Source organism: Mya arenaria, chromosome 15 (assembly GCF_026914265.1).
Source record: "Mya arenaria isolate MELC-2E11 chromosome 15, ASM2691426v1".
NCBI classification, from domain to species: Eukaryota; Metazoa; Mollusca; class Bivalvia; order Myida; family Myidae; genus Mya; species Mya arenaria.
Window position 1 is genome coordinate 34,148,621 of NC_069136.1, and position 17,609 is coordinate 34,166,229.

The 17,609-nt window shown below is 37.7% G+C and overlaps 1 protein-coding gene across 1 annotated transcript; it reads right to left on the reverse strand.

Moving 5' to 3' along the window:
- Positions 1-14,509: 14,509 nt before the first annotated feature.
- On the reverse strand, positions 14,510-17,306 carry LOC128219309 (uncharacterized). Its single transcript, XM_052927118.1, has 2 exons — positions 16,762-17,306; positions 14,510-16,725 (listed from the first exon to the last, which is right to left on the reverse strand). The coding sequence occupies exons 1-2, from the start codon at positions 17,254-17,256 to the stop codon at positions 15,463-15,465; spliced, it is 1,758 nt and encodes a 585-aa protein (XP_052783078.1). The 5' UTR covers positions 17,257-17,306; the 3' UTR covers positions 14,510-15,462.
- Positions 17,307-17,609: the final 303 nt, after the last annotated feature.

Below are 17,609 nucleotides of genomic sequence, written 5' to 3' on the forward strand. Positions count from 1 at the left end.
TGAATACTTTTAAAAAAATAAGGTAGACGATTCCTCATACCAAATATCAAACCTCTTGGCCTTAAAACATATTATAAAGAAGTTCTTATATAAATATGTACATTTGAAAAAAGGAGCCAAAAGGCCAGGTAGACGATATTAGTATGGACCAACTAACCTCTAGGCCTTGTAGTTTTCTTCGTTGATAAGATCATTTTAAACCAGTGACTCCCGGCCCACGGGGCGGGGCAACTGTGACAACTTACATCTGCATAACTTACAGGTTGTTTGGTTAGGATCTATCAGACGATGATACACGAAAATAACACAATCAAATGACTTGGATTCGGACGAGATTATTTTAAACGTGTACTCTTTATACAATTATATGTCTAACAAGTAAACCTCCCAGGAACAACCTTTGACGACTGATAAATTGTAAATAAGTTTGTAAGTTGTTATTAGACCTTGGTTTATACAGATCACCTAGCAAAAAGATTTGTTATGTTTTTGTCGTCATGGCGACGAGAGTTCTTAATCATTCAACGAATGTGAAAGAATATCACCAAAGGAACAATTGAAGCTTCTAACATGAGTTTTTATATGTGAAAACACACATATTGTAAGCACATTTATACAATAGTTTGTGTGCATTAAGATAGCTAAAACTTTTTTAAGAATATGAGGTAAAGATCTTAAGGATTTTTGTAGTATATTCAGGACCATTCCTTTTGATATAAGGGCAAATTTTCTCTTATCTAAGAATTGATTACTAAGAACATTTTTAAGTTATGTCAGGTTAATATACCAATCTTTTGTGGGTGTTGTTGCTGGATAAACATATTGCTCATATAGTGCATTCAGTATTGCTCACAGTTTTCCATTCTGTGTACATTGATAATTACCAGTGGTTCAGTGAAGATATTGTGTGACATATAGGAACTTGGGCTTAATTTTTATTCTAGGTATTTTAATTTGAGTATTACTTATTTGAAATTTATTTTGAACAGTTGCTTGCTTATAAATTTTGTTGTTGTTACATACAGAAGGGAACTAAAAATAAGAAGTTAATTAAGTTGCCAGGTCTCCTGTATTATTATTTTTGCCAATCATATACATGGATGTATCAAGCTTTCCCAAAAATGCAGAGTCCTGCATAAAAATGCTCCTTAAGTCCATACTTAATTTTTACTACTTAAACAATTATTAAACAAAATTCAATAACATGTTTGTTTACATTATATACATACAAATCAACATTCTACCATGGGCGCCATACATTGTCTTTGGACACTTCATTGACATCATCAGAGTTACCTCGGTCAAATGACAAACAACCATCTGACCCCAAAGATTCACATCGGGTTGGTAATTGGCTGTCAGCGGACAGGTCGAAATTTGAAAATCCAGAATCACTGCTCTCGAAACTCAAACCGGAAATGCTTGAATTACGTATGATGACGTCATCGTCGCCTTTTGTCATCCGCGAGATCGGCGAATATTCTGGAATACTCAAAGAGGATATTGTGATTTGACTAGTTAATCCACTTAACCGTTCGTCCGATCTTCTCGGCGTTGACATTAACACGGCCTGTGGGTTATACCCTTGATGACTATATGTATAGGGCTCTTGATTCTCAATCAGCTGAATTCGATTCTCCTCTGCTTCAATCCGTCCTTTAGTAGCCTAACTGCTATTCTGCTTCTGCGCGTAGATGCTCCTGAAATGTTCACTCACATTGGTCGCCACTACCGAATCACAAGCGTCGTCTGCAGCTCTGTATGTGACAGCTTCCCGTAAGCAATCCAGGAAACCGGTCTTGTAAGAGGTTGCGGATGAGGCGGCTTCTATTTCGTGGGCGACACGGACGGCCCTTTGCTGATGCTGGAGCCGCGTCATATGGAACACGGTGAGCTCCAGGATGTCCGCCTTGTCCACACGCGTCATCGGTGACACCTACATTAGCATATAATTTGTAAATTTAAAAAACTCATACTTTTCAATTAATTCCAATGAAGCTACATTTTAGAAAAGATCTTAAATTTTCATGATGAGGTTTTAGTATATGTCATCTTATTCCATTGACTTTCCTTATTTTCATGTTTATAGGTTAATTAGCAATGGAAATAAAAAGGACGCAAACAATGTCTTTTGGCGAACTGATGTAAAGTTTGAAAAGCTACATTACCTACAATCATGTGTATTTTCGATGTATATTTAATACATTAATTTGTAAGAATCACACTTGAAACATGTCATGCCGGGGCGTACCTATTGTCGAATAGTGTCCTCGATAAGGAGTTTGAGGCGGTCAGTACTCGCGTTCATCCGCCCACGGCGTTAAAAATCAACTCGGGGCTTGCGTGCCTATAAGAAATACAATATCAAATGTGGAATATATGCAGATATACTTTAATAGTATATTCATTGTAAGAAATAGTGTTCATTCTCACTACGGTGTGGATTTCGCTCGCAAATCTTAAAAAACTAACCAAATGAAAAAATAGATGGGACATTTAGACGGCTTAGGCTCGCGGAGGTTTATATATTTTCTTCTCTCTTAGAAACTTTGAATGTTCTTGAAAGAATTCATGAATATTTTCTTTTATTTTATCATTCCTATTTTGTGTTGATGAAACTTACACATGATTCAATGTAACTTAGTTAAACTTCCTTATGCTATTTTGATTACCTTTAGAAGTCAGCTATGAGATGTCAAATAAATGAGTAAGTATAATTTAAAATGATTGGAACTGAATTCAGTCATTCTAAAACGTCCTTCAACATACTCAAAATTGAATTTGGAAGCCTCGTATCCTACCGTTCGTTGGTAAGTTATTACCGCTTTAGAGTTTATTTTAGAAACAAACTATTGCGTTCAATCCTGGCTTCCAAGACCTTGTCGGGCCATGATTATGAACAGTCTCAAGTCTGAGTTTAGACTCGAGTGGCAAAATTGCAAATCTTCATTTCATTGTTGCTTTCTTTCTAGTTGAGTTTTGATGATGAAATTGGCTTGAGTTTTTGTTCTATTCGAAATTTCATTAATATTAGGGATGGAAGCGAATATCCGAGTATCCGGATATCACGCAAGTATTCGGATACCAAAGTGGGTATTCGAATATTCGTTAAGAATTAAAATTTCAATGAAATAGCTTAGCAGAGACATAGCAATTGTTTCAGATGAAATATTTCAGGTGATCAACAGTGTCTGTCGCGAAGCGGGTATGTCTCACAAATCGTCTGCTAATTGGGTGTTTGCACAACGCTCTACCGATTGAGCTAACCGGGTGGACTGTGTGACCTTGTTTGAAATGACAAGTGTTGTTTTATGATCTCAGATGTGCTTAATTGACACTAATTGGCACTAGTTGATATTAAACGGACTGATCATTAATCCGTAGGAATTGATCGTCCAATTACAAGATAAGGGTCGTGCAATCAAAGCTATTAATGACCAATCGTATTTTTGATGAATATGCATGAAGAAATTATTGCTATCTGAACAATAAATACAAAAACAAATTTGTTTATCTTTTCACTTTTCAATCAAAGACTTATTTCATATTTTTCATACGATATGTAAACATGTTTAGTTTATTGATAAATAAAAAAGTACACGCATGTAAATAAAGAAAAATCAGATCGTCTTTTTGTCTTCTTATCTTTTCCGCAAGTATATCTTTCATTACAAAACACCGCAGAAATTGTAGGTATTGCATTAAATCAAACAATGTAATGAAATAAAATTACAATCGACTATCAAATAATAAAAGCGTCATTTAACATGAAACCTGCCGATAAATAACAAACTCGAAAGCACGTGGCAGTAACCAAGCAACCACCTCGGCCGAAGTGACTATCAAATTCGCGAGGTGTTTATGTGGTGTTCATCATGAGTTTTATGACGTAAAATGAGTTGTTTAGCTTTGATTATAACATTATAAATTATTAAGACTGAGGAAGAATGAATGAAAAAGTGAAATTGCCATATGACGAATTATAAATTAAGTGGACAATTATGTCAAATAACAGAAGGTGGGTGACATATAATAGGAAATTTACTTATTAGGAAAACAATTTGATACGAGTATCCAGATAGTATTCGAATACTTGATACGAATATCCGGATACCGATTTGGTATCCGGTTTCCATCCCTCATTAATATCTACTGTTATTTTTTTGTAAAACGAATGAAAAAGATGATTCTTTGAAATTTAATAAAAGTGTTTTTCTGTGTCTGAGTCTAGACTTGTACATGCGACTGCCCGTTATCATATAAGCCAATGAGTCTAGACTTGTACATGCGACTGCCCGTAATCATTTTAGCCAATGAATCTAGACTTGTACATGCGACTGCCCGTAATCATATTAGCCAATGAGTCTAGACTTGTACATGCGACTGCCCGTAATCATTTTAGCCAATGAGTCTAGACTTGTACATGCGACCGCCCGTAATCATATTAGCCAATGAGTCTAGACTTGTACATGCGACCGCCCGTAATCATATTAGCCAATGAGTCTAGACTTGTACATGCGACCGCCCGTAATCATATAAGCCAATGAGTCTAGACTTGTACATGCGACTGCCCGTAATCATATAAGCCAATGAGTCTAGACTTGTACATGCGACTGCCCGTAATCATATTAGCCAATGAGTCTAGACTTGTACATGCGACTGCCCGTAATCATATTAGCCAATGAGTCTAGACCTGTACATGCGACTGCCCGTAATCATATTAGCCAATGAGTCTAGACTTGTACATGCGACTGCCCGTAATCATATTAGCCAATGAGTCTAGACTTGTACATGCGACTGCCCGTAATCATATAAGCCAATGAGTCTAGACTTGTACATGCGACTGCCCGTAATCATATTAGCCAATGAGTCTAGACTTGTACATGCGACTGCCCGTAATGATATTAGCCAATGCGTCTAGACTTGTACATGCGACTGCCCGTAATCATATTAGCCAATGAGTCTAGACTTGTACATGCGACTGCCCGTAATTATATTAGCCATGAGTCTAGACTTGTACATGCGACCGCCCGTAATCATATTAGCCAAGAGTCTAGACTTGTACATGCGACCGCCCGTAATTATATTAGCCAATGAGTCTAGACTTGTACATGCGACCGCCCGTAATCATATTAGCCAATGAGTCTAGACTTGTACATGCGACTGCCCGTAATCATATTAGCCCAAACTCAGACTTAAGACTCAAATTTGCAAATGTGTAACTTTTTTTCAAGCGATAACTGTTAAAATTATAAGCACAAAACAGCTTCACTATCATATAGATTGATGTTGTTGGTGGTAATGGTAGTTTTGGATTTGTTATTTTGCCTTCGTCGATATGTCTATAACTTCAAAACAAATGTTGATCAATACTCATTACAGTTTTATAATATATTAATATAGTTACATATTCCAGGACATAAATGAGTTAAATTATTAAAGCTGCACTCTTACAGACTTACTGTTTTGACAACTTTTTTTATTTTTTGTCTTGGAATTACATTTTTTTTGCGTAAATATCTTCTAACCAGTAATGAAAGACTGCTGACAAAAGATCATATCGCAGATGTTCATGTTTCCATTCCAAATTTAATGTTTCATGGCTTAAACCGTTACTAACGGTTTAATAAAAATGCATAAAACATCATTTTTGGGACGGAAATATGACAAGCTGCGATCTGATCTTTTGTCAGAAGTCTTGTATCATAGGTTTGCAGATATTTACGCAAAAATTTGCTCGTTCCAAGACAAAAAATAAAAAAAGTTGTCAACACGTTCAATCTGTGAGAGTGCAGCTTTAAGAACAGGCCTTGTCAACTCAACACGTTTATTCTTTCAAACTCATGTACACCATGAGAACATTGAGGCATATGATATAGACTCCAATGTAGAGGCTCACATGAATCATTGAAAATATAAAATATGGAAATATTACAATGTTGGTATAATGGTATTTTATATACACCTTAGAAAACTCATAACTTAGCCGATTTTGATATCGAATAACTTGTCAATTAATCAATATTCCGGCATGGAATTTTTTTATCGCCTTTAATTAAAATTCAAAATTATTATTATTTGTATTGCAGCAAGATCAACCCTATATTAACCGAGATATGGTCATATACCTGCTTAGATATAAGTTTTGCTAAGTATTTAAAAGTGTTACATCATGAGGAGGCGCGTAAAGGGGAGTCGGGAGGCGAAGGGGGGTGGGAGTACACCCTAATCACTATGCATCAAAATATAACATTAAACAATGACTAGTTAATTTGTTGGTTGAATACCGGGTTGAATACCTTAAAGGGACATACCATCAGAATCTCAAATTAGTTAAAGGCGCACAATGGAGGTTAATGTTTCAAATTTTAATACCTTATTATGTTAACCTTATTAGTATTTTATGATGAATAAAAAAACGAAAAATATGCATGTGATTTGTGTACAGAAAAACAAACAACAAAAGCGATATTATGGCGCCTTTTAATTTGGGAATTCATTGCCATGTAGCCATTTATAGCATAAATCCAACATATTTAAAGGCCGATATTTCTTATCTTTACACATATTATATGCACATTTAAGACATGCATATATACACGACAAATTGGGCATAAACTGATAGTGTGCGCTTTAAAATAATACAAATACACAGGTTTTGGTAAACGTTGATGTTCAGGGTCTTTGGGATGGTGGTGGTGAGAGGGCGCACGAGTAGAGTGGGGTGAGGGAGGGCGGCGCTGTGGGGGGGGGGGGGGGGGGGGGGCTTGTAGAGTGGGAGGGGGTACATCCGCAAGAATATTTATAGTAATTATAGTACTTTTTGGCAAAAAATGAGCATATTTGTATTCTGATAAGTACGAAAAGTTTCATCATTTGATTGTGTTATGACTGTTTCTACTTGATTCAACAAACTTTATTAGACCAAAATTTTTCATTTATTTGATTTTTTGCCATCAGATAGTATAATAATAATGAATTTTCGATATACCTTATTTAACTTTTTCTTAATAGATATGAAAAATATCTTGGCCAGAGCAGAGTGTGCCCTTTAACGCAAGGGAAGAATGTCCATATAATGGCTTAGATGTGAACTCATGTTAAACAACCTAATGGCCCCTATCAGTAAGGGGCATTCATGTCCATGTACATATTTGTCTTTACATGTCACTGACGTTTATTTGCAAAACTTCTTTTCAATCAAACTTCATTTCAGAGAAAAATGCGTGTCCGGGTGGTCGGCTAGGTAGGAATGCAGCATCTCAGTGCTACGGATGGACGAATATGTAGACACGCAGAAAGCCAGACAAATTGACGGACGAGAAGTAGGCGCGTAGCAAGCCAGACAGACGGTTGGTCGGCTAGGTTGGAATGCAGCATACCAGTCAGACGGACGGACGAATATGTACACACTCAGAATGCCAGACAGATGGGCGGACGCATAACTAGGTACGCAGCAGGCAGCAGTGGACGCATGGAGGGATAGACACATAACAAGCCAGACATACGGACCAGACAGACGGGTGCACGGATAAGTAGACACGCAGCAATTTACACGGGTGGACGGACGGATACGTTATGTATGTTAGTAGACAGGTATTCTGAATGTTGTTGTATAACCACCAATGTAATTTAGATATTGATTGGTTTGGGAATAAAACTTATATAATCATGGAAAACTTACAGTATATGCTCAAATTGTAAGGTTAAAACAACGTGTACTCATTCTGATGTATTTTTCGTTTGTAATAAAATAATGAAAAATACAGAGACAGGCCAAGTCTCCATCTTGAACGAAGACAATAATAATTATAATGCGAAAAATTCTTATATAATCATACTTGTTTTACAGAAGCACAGAACGTCACTTAACAAAGACGGACGAAAGATGTATTAAAATTAGTATTTCACCAGAGCCTTATCGGGTGTGAAAATTTAATATATACATATACATCAATACATTTTGGGGTAACCGCCTTGGAACATTCAGGGAAACAGGAGTCCACTAGGGTTAGAACTAGCTAACTGGTTCCCAACCTCACACTTGTCGAAACTTTTGGGTAACCGCATTGGAACAGTAAGGGAAACAGGTGTCCTCTAGGGTTAGAACTAGATACCTGGTACCCAACCTCAAACTTGTCGAAACTTTTGGGTAACCGCATTGAATCAGTCAGTGGAACAGGAGTTCACTAGGCTTTAAAATAGTTCACAGGTATAACACCTTACTCTCGTCCCATTATTAGGGTTACCGCCTTGAAACAATCAGTAAAACAAGAATCCACTGGGGTTAAACTTGTTTAAAATTACTCTCACTTATCGAAATATCTGGCTGAACGCCTATGAACAGTCAGTAAAACACGAGACCACTGGGGGTTAAAATAGTTCACTGGTACTCAACCTCAAACTTGTCTCATCGTTGTCAATGGGTTACCGCCTGGGAACAGTCAGCAAGGCAGGATGTCACTGGCGTTTAAAATAGTTTGCAAGTATAAAACCTCATACTTGTCCTTATATTGGTGTTTCCGTCTTGGGACGGTCGGAGAAACTGGAGATTAAAAAAGTTTAGGGGTAACCAACCTCACACTTGTCCGAGTATTGGGGTAACCGTCTTGGGACGGTCGGAGAAACTGGAGATTAAAAAAGTTTAGGGGTAGCCAACCTCACACTTGTCCTATCATAGGGGTAACCGTCTTGGGACGGTCGGAGAAACTGGAGATTAAAAACGTTTAGGGGTAACCAACCTCACACTTGTCCTATTATTGGGGTAACCGTCTTGGGACGGTCAGAGAAACAAAAGTCAACTGGGATTTAAACTAGTTTAGGAATAATCAAACTCACTCCTGTCCTATTATTGGGGTAACCGTCTTGGGACAGTCAGAGAAACAAAAGTCAACTTGGATTTAAACTAGTTTAGGAATAACTAATCTCACACGTGTCCTAAGATTCGCGTAACATCCTTGGAACGACTAGTGAAGCAGAAGTATTTGGTGTTTAAACAAGTTTTTGGGAATCCAACACAATACTTGTCCAAACATTGGGGTAACTGCTTTAAAATAGTCAGTGAAAAATGAGCCACTTGGGTTCACACTAGTTTACGCTTCTCAACCTCACAGAGCAAAATGTTTATTTCGTAAAAAATACTAAAAATGCAGAGCAAACTTTGAACTTAACAAAACGCATGACATGCTCTGTTTTGAATTGTTCATGTACTTAAATCATAAAATACAGAACTCACATAGAAAACATATTCCAGGCAAGGACATTTCACGAACGGAGAAATCGCGATCAGAGACTTACCTAAACAGTCGAAAGAGTTTCTGAAGTCCGCCGTTGCGTGCTTCCATGTTGGTCAACGTTCAAGTATTAAGGCAGTTATAAGCTGATATGAATCAGTCCGTTTCTTGTGGTGTGGCGGGGATCACACCCACGGCTATTTTGTGAGAGACAAACTCTTTCCGATTAATTCTCTTTATCATTGTCGTAGAATTACAAAAATAGCTGTTTTACATAAATAAATAACGTTAATGTTTCGGTGCAAGGCTGACAATAAAATAGATAAATCAATAAGAATAGGATTGTACATATGTTTCATCGTATTGTACACTTAATATTAATGAACGTTAGGAAGCATGTTCTAACAGCCGATAATTATCAATCTTGAAAAATGGCCGCGAGTCTGTTTGAGTGATTCACAATTATACTATAGTCTGAAGTCCTGAGTTGAGGCTTAATCCTGAACTTTAAAACCCATGCAACTAAAACAGTGACCGCAAAGGCTTCTTGGTAAATGACCCGACCATTTCTATTTCAGACAGCACCGGCTGCAATATCTTGGCGGACCTTGGTGTTCACGACATCGACAAGGTTGTCTGGCTCACACGTGCACAGAGGCCAGAGGCCATCTACATAACATGCAACGTGCACGACGAGCAGTTACACGTAACTTGATCGTATATACATATAGTCCATCAATTTAAATATACCTTTTATTTATCTTATTGGAACAACGCCGATTCCAGCAGTCTGATAAACATTCAATTGATCAAAACATGTACAGATTAATTAGTTTCACATCAACCAGCCAATTAAATCAAAGCCTCAAATTACGCCTTTTTTAAGTGCCGGAAACATACTGTTCGAAATCGATTTTGATGCATAATGATTGAGCTTCCAATAATTGACAAGCAATACGTAGTGTGTGAATATTGAAATGTCGTTGTCATTTACCAGCACGCTAGTTATTGAACGGTACGACTGGGTACCGTTCTGATGTATGAAGAACTACAAAACCCAAACAAAGGAACACCTTAAGATATTTACAAAGCGTGAAAAGTCACTTTTTCACTTTGTTACTTTCCTCTTCCAAGGTAAAACATAAAACGAAATTAAAAAAAAATGGTCGGGTCTTTTTATGTCAGCAATGCGGTCAGCCTGAGTAGATGGCGGGCCTCATTAAGTAATACCCGGATGGAGTCTTGGTGACCATGGGCGTGTTCCAAGAGAGCGTTTACGGCTATAACATACGTCTCGGGGTTCGCATCGTTTGGTAAATAAGATTCATTATACCAGTGAAAATTCAATTGTCTGAGAGGTTGCGAAAGACCACGTGTACGTGTACTTGAATGTGTAGCTACACGTACACATTAAAAATGAAATTGAGTTTAAAAATCGTTTGTTAATATTCACTTCAATCTTGAAGGCTCGCTAAAACTCGCATAAATCATATCCCTAGTTATATCGTAAATCATAACAAAAAGAAGATCACACGTACTCTGCATTAATTCTGGTATTCTCGATCATCAGTCGGCTCATCATTTCTTCACTAACATACATTGTAGAACACCGATGGTCATAAATTATGGACACATCGCCTATGTCGGTGATCTGATATATTACCGAACGAGTCCATGACTTTGTTTACGCATTATGTGATCAAATCTGTATCACATTAATATTAGACATTATTTTATAATTTGTAAACTCATCAGTTGTCGTGGCCGAGTGGTTAATGTGATGGAATAGAAATCCATTGGGATTTTCTCGCGCAGACCTGTGCGAATCCTGCCGACAATGTAGAATATTTTGTTGAAAAGTTCTTGTTCCAAATTGTAGGCATTTTAGACGTGCACCCCTCCCACAGAAATCTTACAATATAATCCCTTTAAGTGTAACTGGTCTTTGAGACGAACCCCAAGAAATAGTTGTTCATTTTAGTAAATAGTAGTGTATTCCCTTTTGAATATGTATATTTTTCCTGCTGTCAAAGGATGTGTTCTACCGACTAAACTACGGGGCCGACTTCACATTTACTTAAGACCGGTGTAGGTAAAGAACTAAGACATACCAACGTAGATTTCGCCCCCGATATTCAAAGAAACAGATGAATGTACACATGATCGCGAAAAAAATAATTTTGGGTGTTGTATTTAGTACATATACAATCATGGTCCCTCGTTGAGCGCCAAATATTAACAGGTGAGAAAAACATATAGCCAGACCGGGGCTCAATCCCGGGACCACCCGCAGTTAATGTGAATGTAATACAGACTACGCTACCGAGCCGTGAACACCCCTTCATAACACCTGGATAGGTAACGTATAGCCAGACCGGGGCTCAATCCCGGGACCACCCGCTGTCAAGGTGAGTGTAATACAGACTGCGCTACCGAGCCGTGAACACACCTTTATAACACCTGGATAGTTAGCGTATAGACAGACCGGGGCTCAATCCCGGGACCACCCGCTGTCAAGGTGAGTGTAATACAGACTGCGCTACCGAGCCATGAACACTCCTACATAACACCTGGATATGTAACGTATAGCCAGACCGGGGCTCAATCCCGGGACCACCAGCTATCAAGGTGAGTGTAATACAGACTGCGCTACCGAGCCGTGAACACACCTTCATACCACCTGGATAGGTAACGTATAGCTAGACCGGGGCTCAATCCCGGGACCACCCGCTGTCAAGGTGAGTGTTATACAGACTGCGCTACCGAGCTGTGAACACAACCTCATAACACCTGGATAGGTAACGTATAGCCAGACCGGGGCTCAATCCCGGGACCACCCACTGTCAAGGTGAGTGTTATACAGACTGCGCTACCGAGCTGGGAACACATCTTCATAACACCTGGATAGGTAACGTATAGCCAGACCGGGGCTCAATCCCGGGACCACCCGCAGTCAATGTGAGTGTAATACAGACTGCGCTACCGAGCCGTGAACACACCTTCATAACACCTGGATAGGTAACGTATAGCCAGACCGGGGCTCAATCCCGGGAGCACCCGCTGTCAATGTGAGTGTAATACAGGATGCGCTACCGAGCCCTGACAACACCTTCATAACACCTGGGTAAGTAATATTACACAGACTGGGGTTCAATTTCGGGACCACCTCGCTGTCAAGGCGACTGAGATACCGAGCCGTGAACACACCTTCATAACACCTAGATAGGTAATAAACATTACCCTGACAGTCGTATTATTAAGAAAACTAAAATCACCAGCAATTTCATTTTTTCAAAAAAACATTTTGGTTCAGTTTATTTAACCTCTTTTCTATTTGGTAAATCGAACATTATCAGATTTTATTTTTTAAAAAGGCGCAAACTATGGGTTGATACAATTTTATCTTCTTATTTTAGAATAATTTTGGCACAGCTCAAAGATGTATGTGCCTTAATTACTGTTATTTTTTGCCACGTGGCCACATATTCTGCAGTGAAAATTGGGTCAAAATTTCGCTTATATCTTGTATCTGTACCTTAACAGTATGCAATTTCTTTTGAATCATTTAATTCAAATCAGTTAAATACGATAATGCATTAAAATTATAAAAGAACACTTTTTTCATCAATCAGTCTTGTGCGCCTTTAATATTGAGACATAAACAGTCGAAACCCGCTATGTCGAACTCACTTCGATTGTCTATTTTACTAAAAAAAAATCGGAAGAGTTGAGTTTAGTTAGACAAGTTTTGGTCATATCGAATATTCGATATCTCGAAGTATTCCTGCGTCCCAACGACTTCGACATAGCGAGTTTTGACTGTATATACTGTATTGCAGTATCGTAGCTGCCGAAACGCACACTACGCCCGTGCGTACAATTCATCTCACAGTAAGATGAATGTTTTTCTTATTATAAATTAGGGTTTACATAAATCTTTATAATTATGCTACTATGTAAACTAATCAGATTATTGTTTAATCAAACGATTGACTTCGCATCCCAATACGAGATATATTTGGAAAGAATCTTAAAGAAAGATTAAATTAACAAATGCATTATCTCATATCTTTAACATGGCTACATGTTTCTATTGAATCCTCACAAAAATATATTTTGTGAGATAGTTATACGGCGATTTATCTTTTGTCGTTAATCAAGATAAACCAGATAATTATGAATGTTTATTTGGTATTTGTTCTATACGGTGCATTGTCTTGAAATGTCATCGTTATCATCATCATCATCATCATCATCATCATCATCATCATCATCATCAGCAGCAGCAGCAGCAGCAGCAGCAGCAGCAGCAGCAGCAGCAGCAGCAGTAGTAACCTTAGTAGTTGCAATAGATCAGTAGCAGAAGCAGCAGCAACATCACCAACACTACAACTACTACCACCACCACAGACACTCTTGTGGTGGGATTTTCATATTTTCATTTAAGCTCGGACCTTGTCACTCATATATGTCTAAATAAAACTTAAGTTATCGATTTTCTTCGAAGCTTTGACTATAACATTTCCACATTGAAGCATTGACTATGGCATTTCGACGTTAGGGATATAATTGTTTCATGATCAGCTCCCTCCAATGAGACTGTGTATATTGACACCAAATGGAGACGTAAATCGCAATACAAGGAAACAATTCCAATAAACTTTACACATTTTTATTTCAATAACTTCAATATTAATCAATGCAAACAGACTTCTAAATATTCTAAGGTATACTTAATTAATCGATAAACATCTCACAAGCAATAATGTCAATAAAGTGACTATTTAGAACAAACTGACTGTTTTTAAAAAAGGCAAGGAATAATAATAACGTGAAGCAAGAAAAAAATAACTGGCGGGAAAATTTACAGTTACAGTAGTCGAATTCAGGATTGAGCTCAGAAATTTACCAGGAAAAAACACAAGAGTTTTTAGGAGTAAGATCATGAGCTTATCAGGAGTAAAATCAGGAGCTTAACAAGAGTGAACTGAGGAGATTATCAGGAGTAGAATCAAAAGCTTAACTGCAATGAAATCAGAAGTTTAACAGGAGTGAAATCAGGAGCTTATCATGAGTAAAATTAGGAGCTTAACAGGAGTAAAATCAGGAGCTTAACAGGATTGAAATCAGGAGCTTAACAGGAATGAAATTAGGAGCTTATCAGGAGTAAAATAAAAAGCTTATTAGGAGAAAAGCATTAGTTTGTCAGGAGTAGATTCAGGAGCTTATCAGGAGTGAAATCAGGAGCTTAACAGGAGTAAAATAAGAAGCTTAACAGGATTGAAATCAGGAGTTTAACAGGAATGAAATTAGAAACTTAACAGTATTGAAATCAAGAGCTTAACAGCAGTGAAATCAGGAGCTTAGCATGAGTGAAATCAGGAGCTTAACAGGAGTGAAATCAGGAAACAGGAGCTTTTTAGGAGTTAAATCTGGAGCTTAACATGATTGAAATTATGAGTTTAACAGGAGTGAAATCAGAACCTTAACAGGAGTGAAATCAAGAGCTTTACAGCAGTGAAATCGGGAGCTTATTAGGAGTAAAATCAGGAGCTTATAAGGGGTACAATCACGTGCTAAACAAGAGTGAAATCATGAGTTATAGATTAAAAGTTAATTGTATAGGCTAAGAAAATTGAAATGTGCAAAACTGTTAAATGAATACTATAAAATATATTCTATGACATGATATTATTATTAGCATAATAACCTGGAATTCAACCATAAGTCATGCAATCACTACCATGGTGATTGAAATGATAAACGAACGGGAAGCGCGAGTTTAATATAACTTAAGTAGCAACATCAGCATCCTGAACCACTCGCACCTTAAAACTGATAGTATACTTACACATGCAATACAATAATACATCACAGTTGAAAAATATGTTTTTCTATTTAGGACATGTATTTTGATTGTTAAAGTTTCTCGTACACTTCAGAAAATACAATAGTATGGCGTTTCATTAAGAATGTTAGGATTTGTGTTCGAATCTAAGTGCGATAGTCTCTCCTAGGTGTGTTTCATCATTATTAAATCAATTATATTTAGAAACATTTATCTTATAAACATATAAATACAAGACAAATAATAGTCTTTGTTTTGAAAATGCATTTTATAACTACAAGAATCTTACTAACAAACTATTCGCCAATTCAAACAGAAAGATATATTAACTTTTAAAATATACACTACTTAACATTTATATCCGATCTTAAAAATGTAGTTTTATTGTATTATTTTAAACAGTTTCAGTTTCTTCACGTCGCCCTTATTGTTGGTCACGGCCATTCTCGAGCCATCACTGGAGACGGCAACGGCGTACGGATACTTCTTGTCCACGTCACATGACGCCAATATGTCCCCGTCGGGCGATATCTGGATGATGGAGTTTGTTTTCCCACTGCAAACAAATACGGATTGATCTGGGCCAGCAAATGCGCCTCTGGGTTCTCGTATACGGAAATCCTTTACCTCGCTGCTCTTGCCGGTCGCCGTGTTGTACATATACACGGTGTGAGCATGCTTGTCAGTAAGGACAAGAACATCCCGGGATGGTATGTAGGTACATTTACTTTCTTCCAACTTATACGTCTTTCCAGGAAACTTCACGTTATCAAAGTCGCTCTCTTTGCCGTCCACGTCAATCATCCTGGAAGGCCGCGGATCGTTAAAACTGCTCACTACAAACGTGCGGTCGTTCAGTTGACAGATGGAGAAGCATCTGGTTGACATGGTCAGCGTCTTCATCAGCGTGAACTTGTTGTCACTGGACACTGTCAGCAGGCAGATGGTTCGGATATCTCCGGAACTGACGGTTACTGCAATATTGTTTCCAGAGTACGACGTCACGTCATTAGGATATGTCTTAAATTTATAAAATGCGTCGAACCTCTTCAGTGTATCACTCAAAATAAAACATTTCCAGTTCCAGTTATCAATGGCGATGATTCTCCCGTCCCGCAGGAAGTCAAGCCCAGTAACTAACGGCTGGTTCTTCTCGTCTCCTGTTTTCACGAGCGCAATGGTTTTCAACGGGCTCAGACTCACCGGCCAGTGTTGCATTGTTTGTTTCTCGTCTATAGAGCGTTTTGCTGTTTTCATTATATCGTCTTCATTTAATGATTGTGCTTTTGACTCTAGTGTTTTATTTAATGAGAATAATGAGAAATCAGTAGTTTTTATTTTTAAAATGTTTTCGTGGATTTTTAGTCCCACTTTGACGGTGTAATCATTCTTCAAAAAAGTGTTCAGTGTTTGTGCTGCCTTGTCTTGCATCCTTTTGAGAATATGGTTTAGAATGAATATTTCCGTTTCCGTTCCATTCTCGCGAACGCTATCTGACATTGCTAAATGCGTGTCAAGTTCTTTCTTCAGGTTTTCAGCCGCATTTCTCCTCGTATTTAGACGTTCGTCTTCCTGTGTGTTATGGTTAGTTATTTCACTGACAATTCGCGCCTTGGCTTCCTCAATTTTCGTTAATAATTCTTCCTTGTAATTATCAATTTCTTTAACGATTTATTTCACTCGCGAAACATTGTTCAATTGATCCTCCTTGCATTTTATTATAACTTCTGAGGCAGTAATAATGGATGCACGTATCGTTTCTCTATCATCATCTTTCACATTATTAGCGACCATTTCTATTTCCTGGATATTATCACATCTACGACGATGACGAGAAAAGGCACATATTTCACAACACAAATCTTCGTGGTCCTCACAGTGAAACATGAACACTCGTTTATGTTCGCAACACTGATCCAATCCCTTCATATCGACATTTGGCTTGCCACAGGCTTCATGGGCAGCAACGATATGATGATCAGCTACGTTTTTTATGTATATCTTGTGTACAACACAGCAGTCGTCGCATAGATATTCCTTGCATGTATTACAGAACAACGAAGCCACCTCTGACCTGTTCTGACGACGACAAGGTTCACACTTGCTCCCGATTCTTCCGCCGACGATGTCACTACCACATTCCAGAATGTTTTCATCCATTCCTCCGGTAGCCATGGTATTCTTGTTTAGTGTATATCCTCTTTATGTATAAAACTTGTATAAATCTTCCGTACCTGTTTATCCGCTATGATTATACAAATGTCAATCTACTTTCGTTATAGTATAGTTCACTGTACAGTGACGTTTCATGTACATGCACTCTGTTTAAAAAAAAGATCGGCTGTTAGATAGCGTTAACTACCATGTACGTTAATAAGTATATGATCAATAAAAGATTCATTCTGACATATCATTTGGTCAAATTTGACATAGAAAAGGTATGAATAATGTGTTGTATAAAATTGAAATATATTTGAAGCCGTAGTCGGGAGAGGAATGTAAATCTTTATAAATTAAAGTAACGCAAT

Excerpts from the sequence above, each read along its gene's own strand:
- LOC128219309 (XM_052927118.1), bottom strand. The coding sequence starts at position 17,256 with ATGGCTACCGGAGGAATGGATGAAAACATTCTGGAATGTGGTAGTGAC. Across the intron at positions 16,726-16,761 it reads AATTGAACAATGTTTCGCGA|GAAGAATTATTAACGAAAAT; the intron begins GTGAAATAAATC and ends GATAATTACAAG.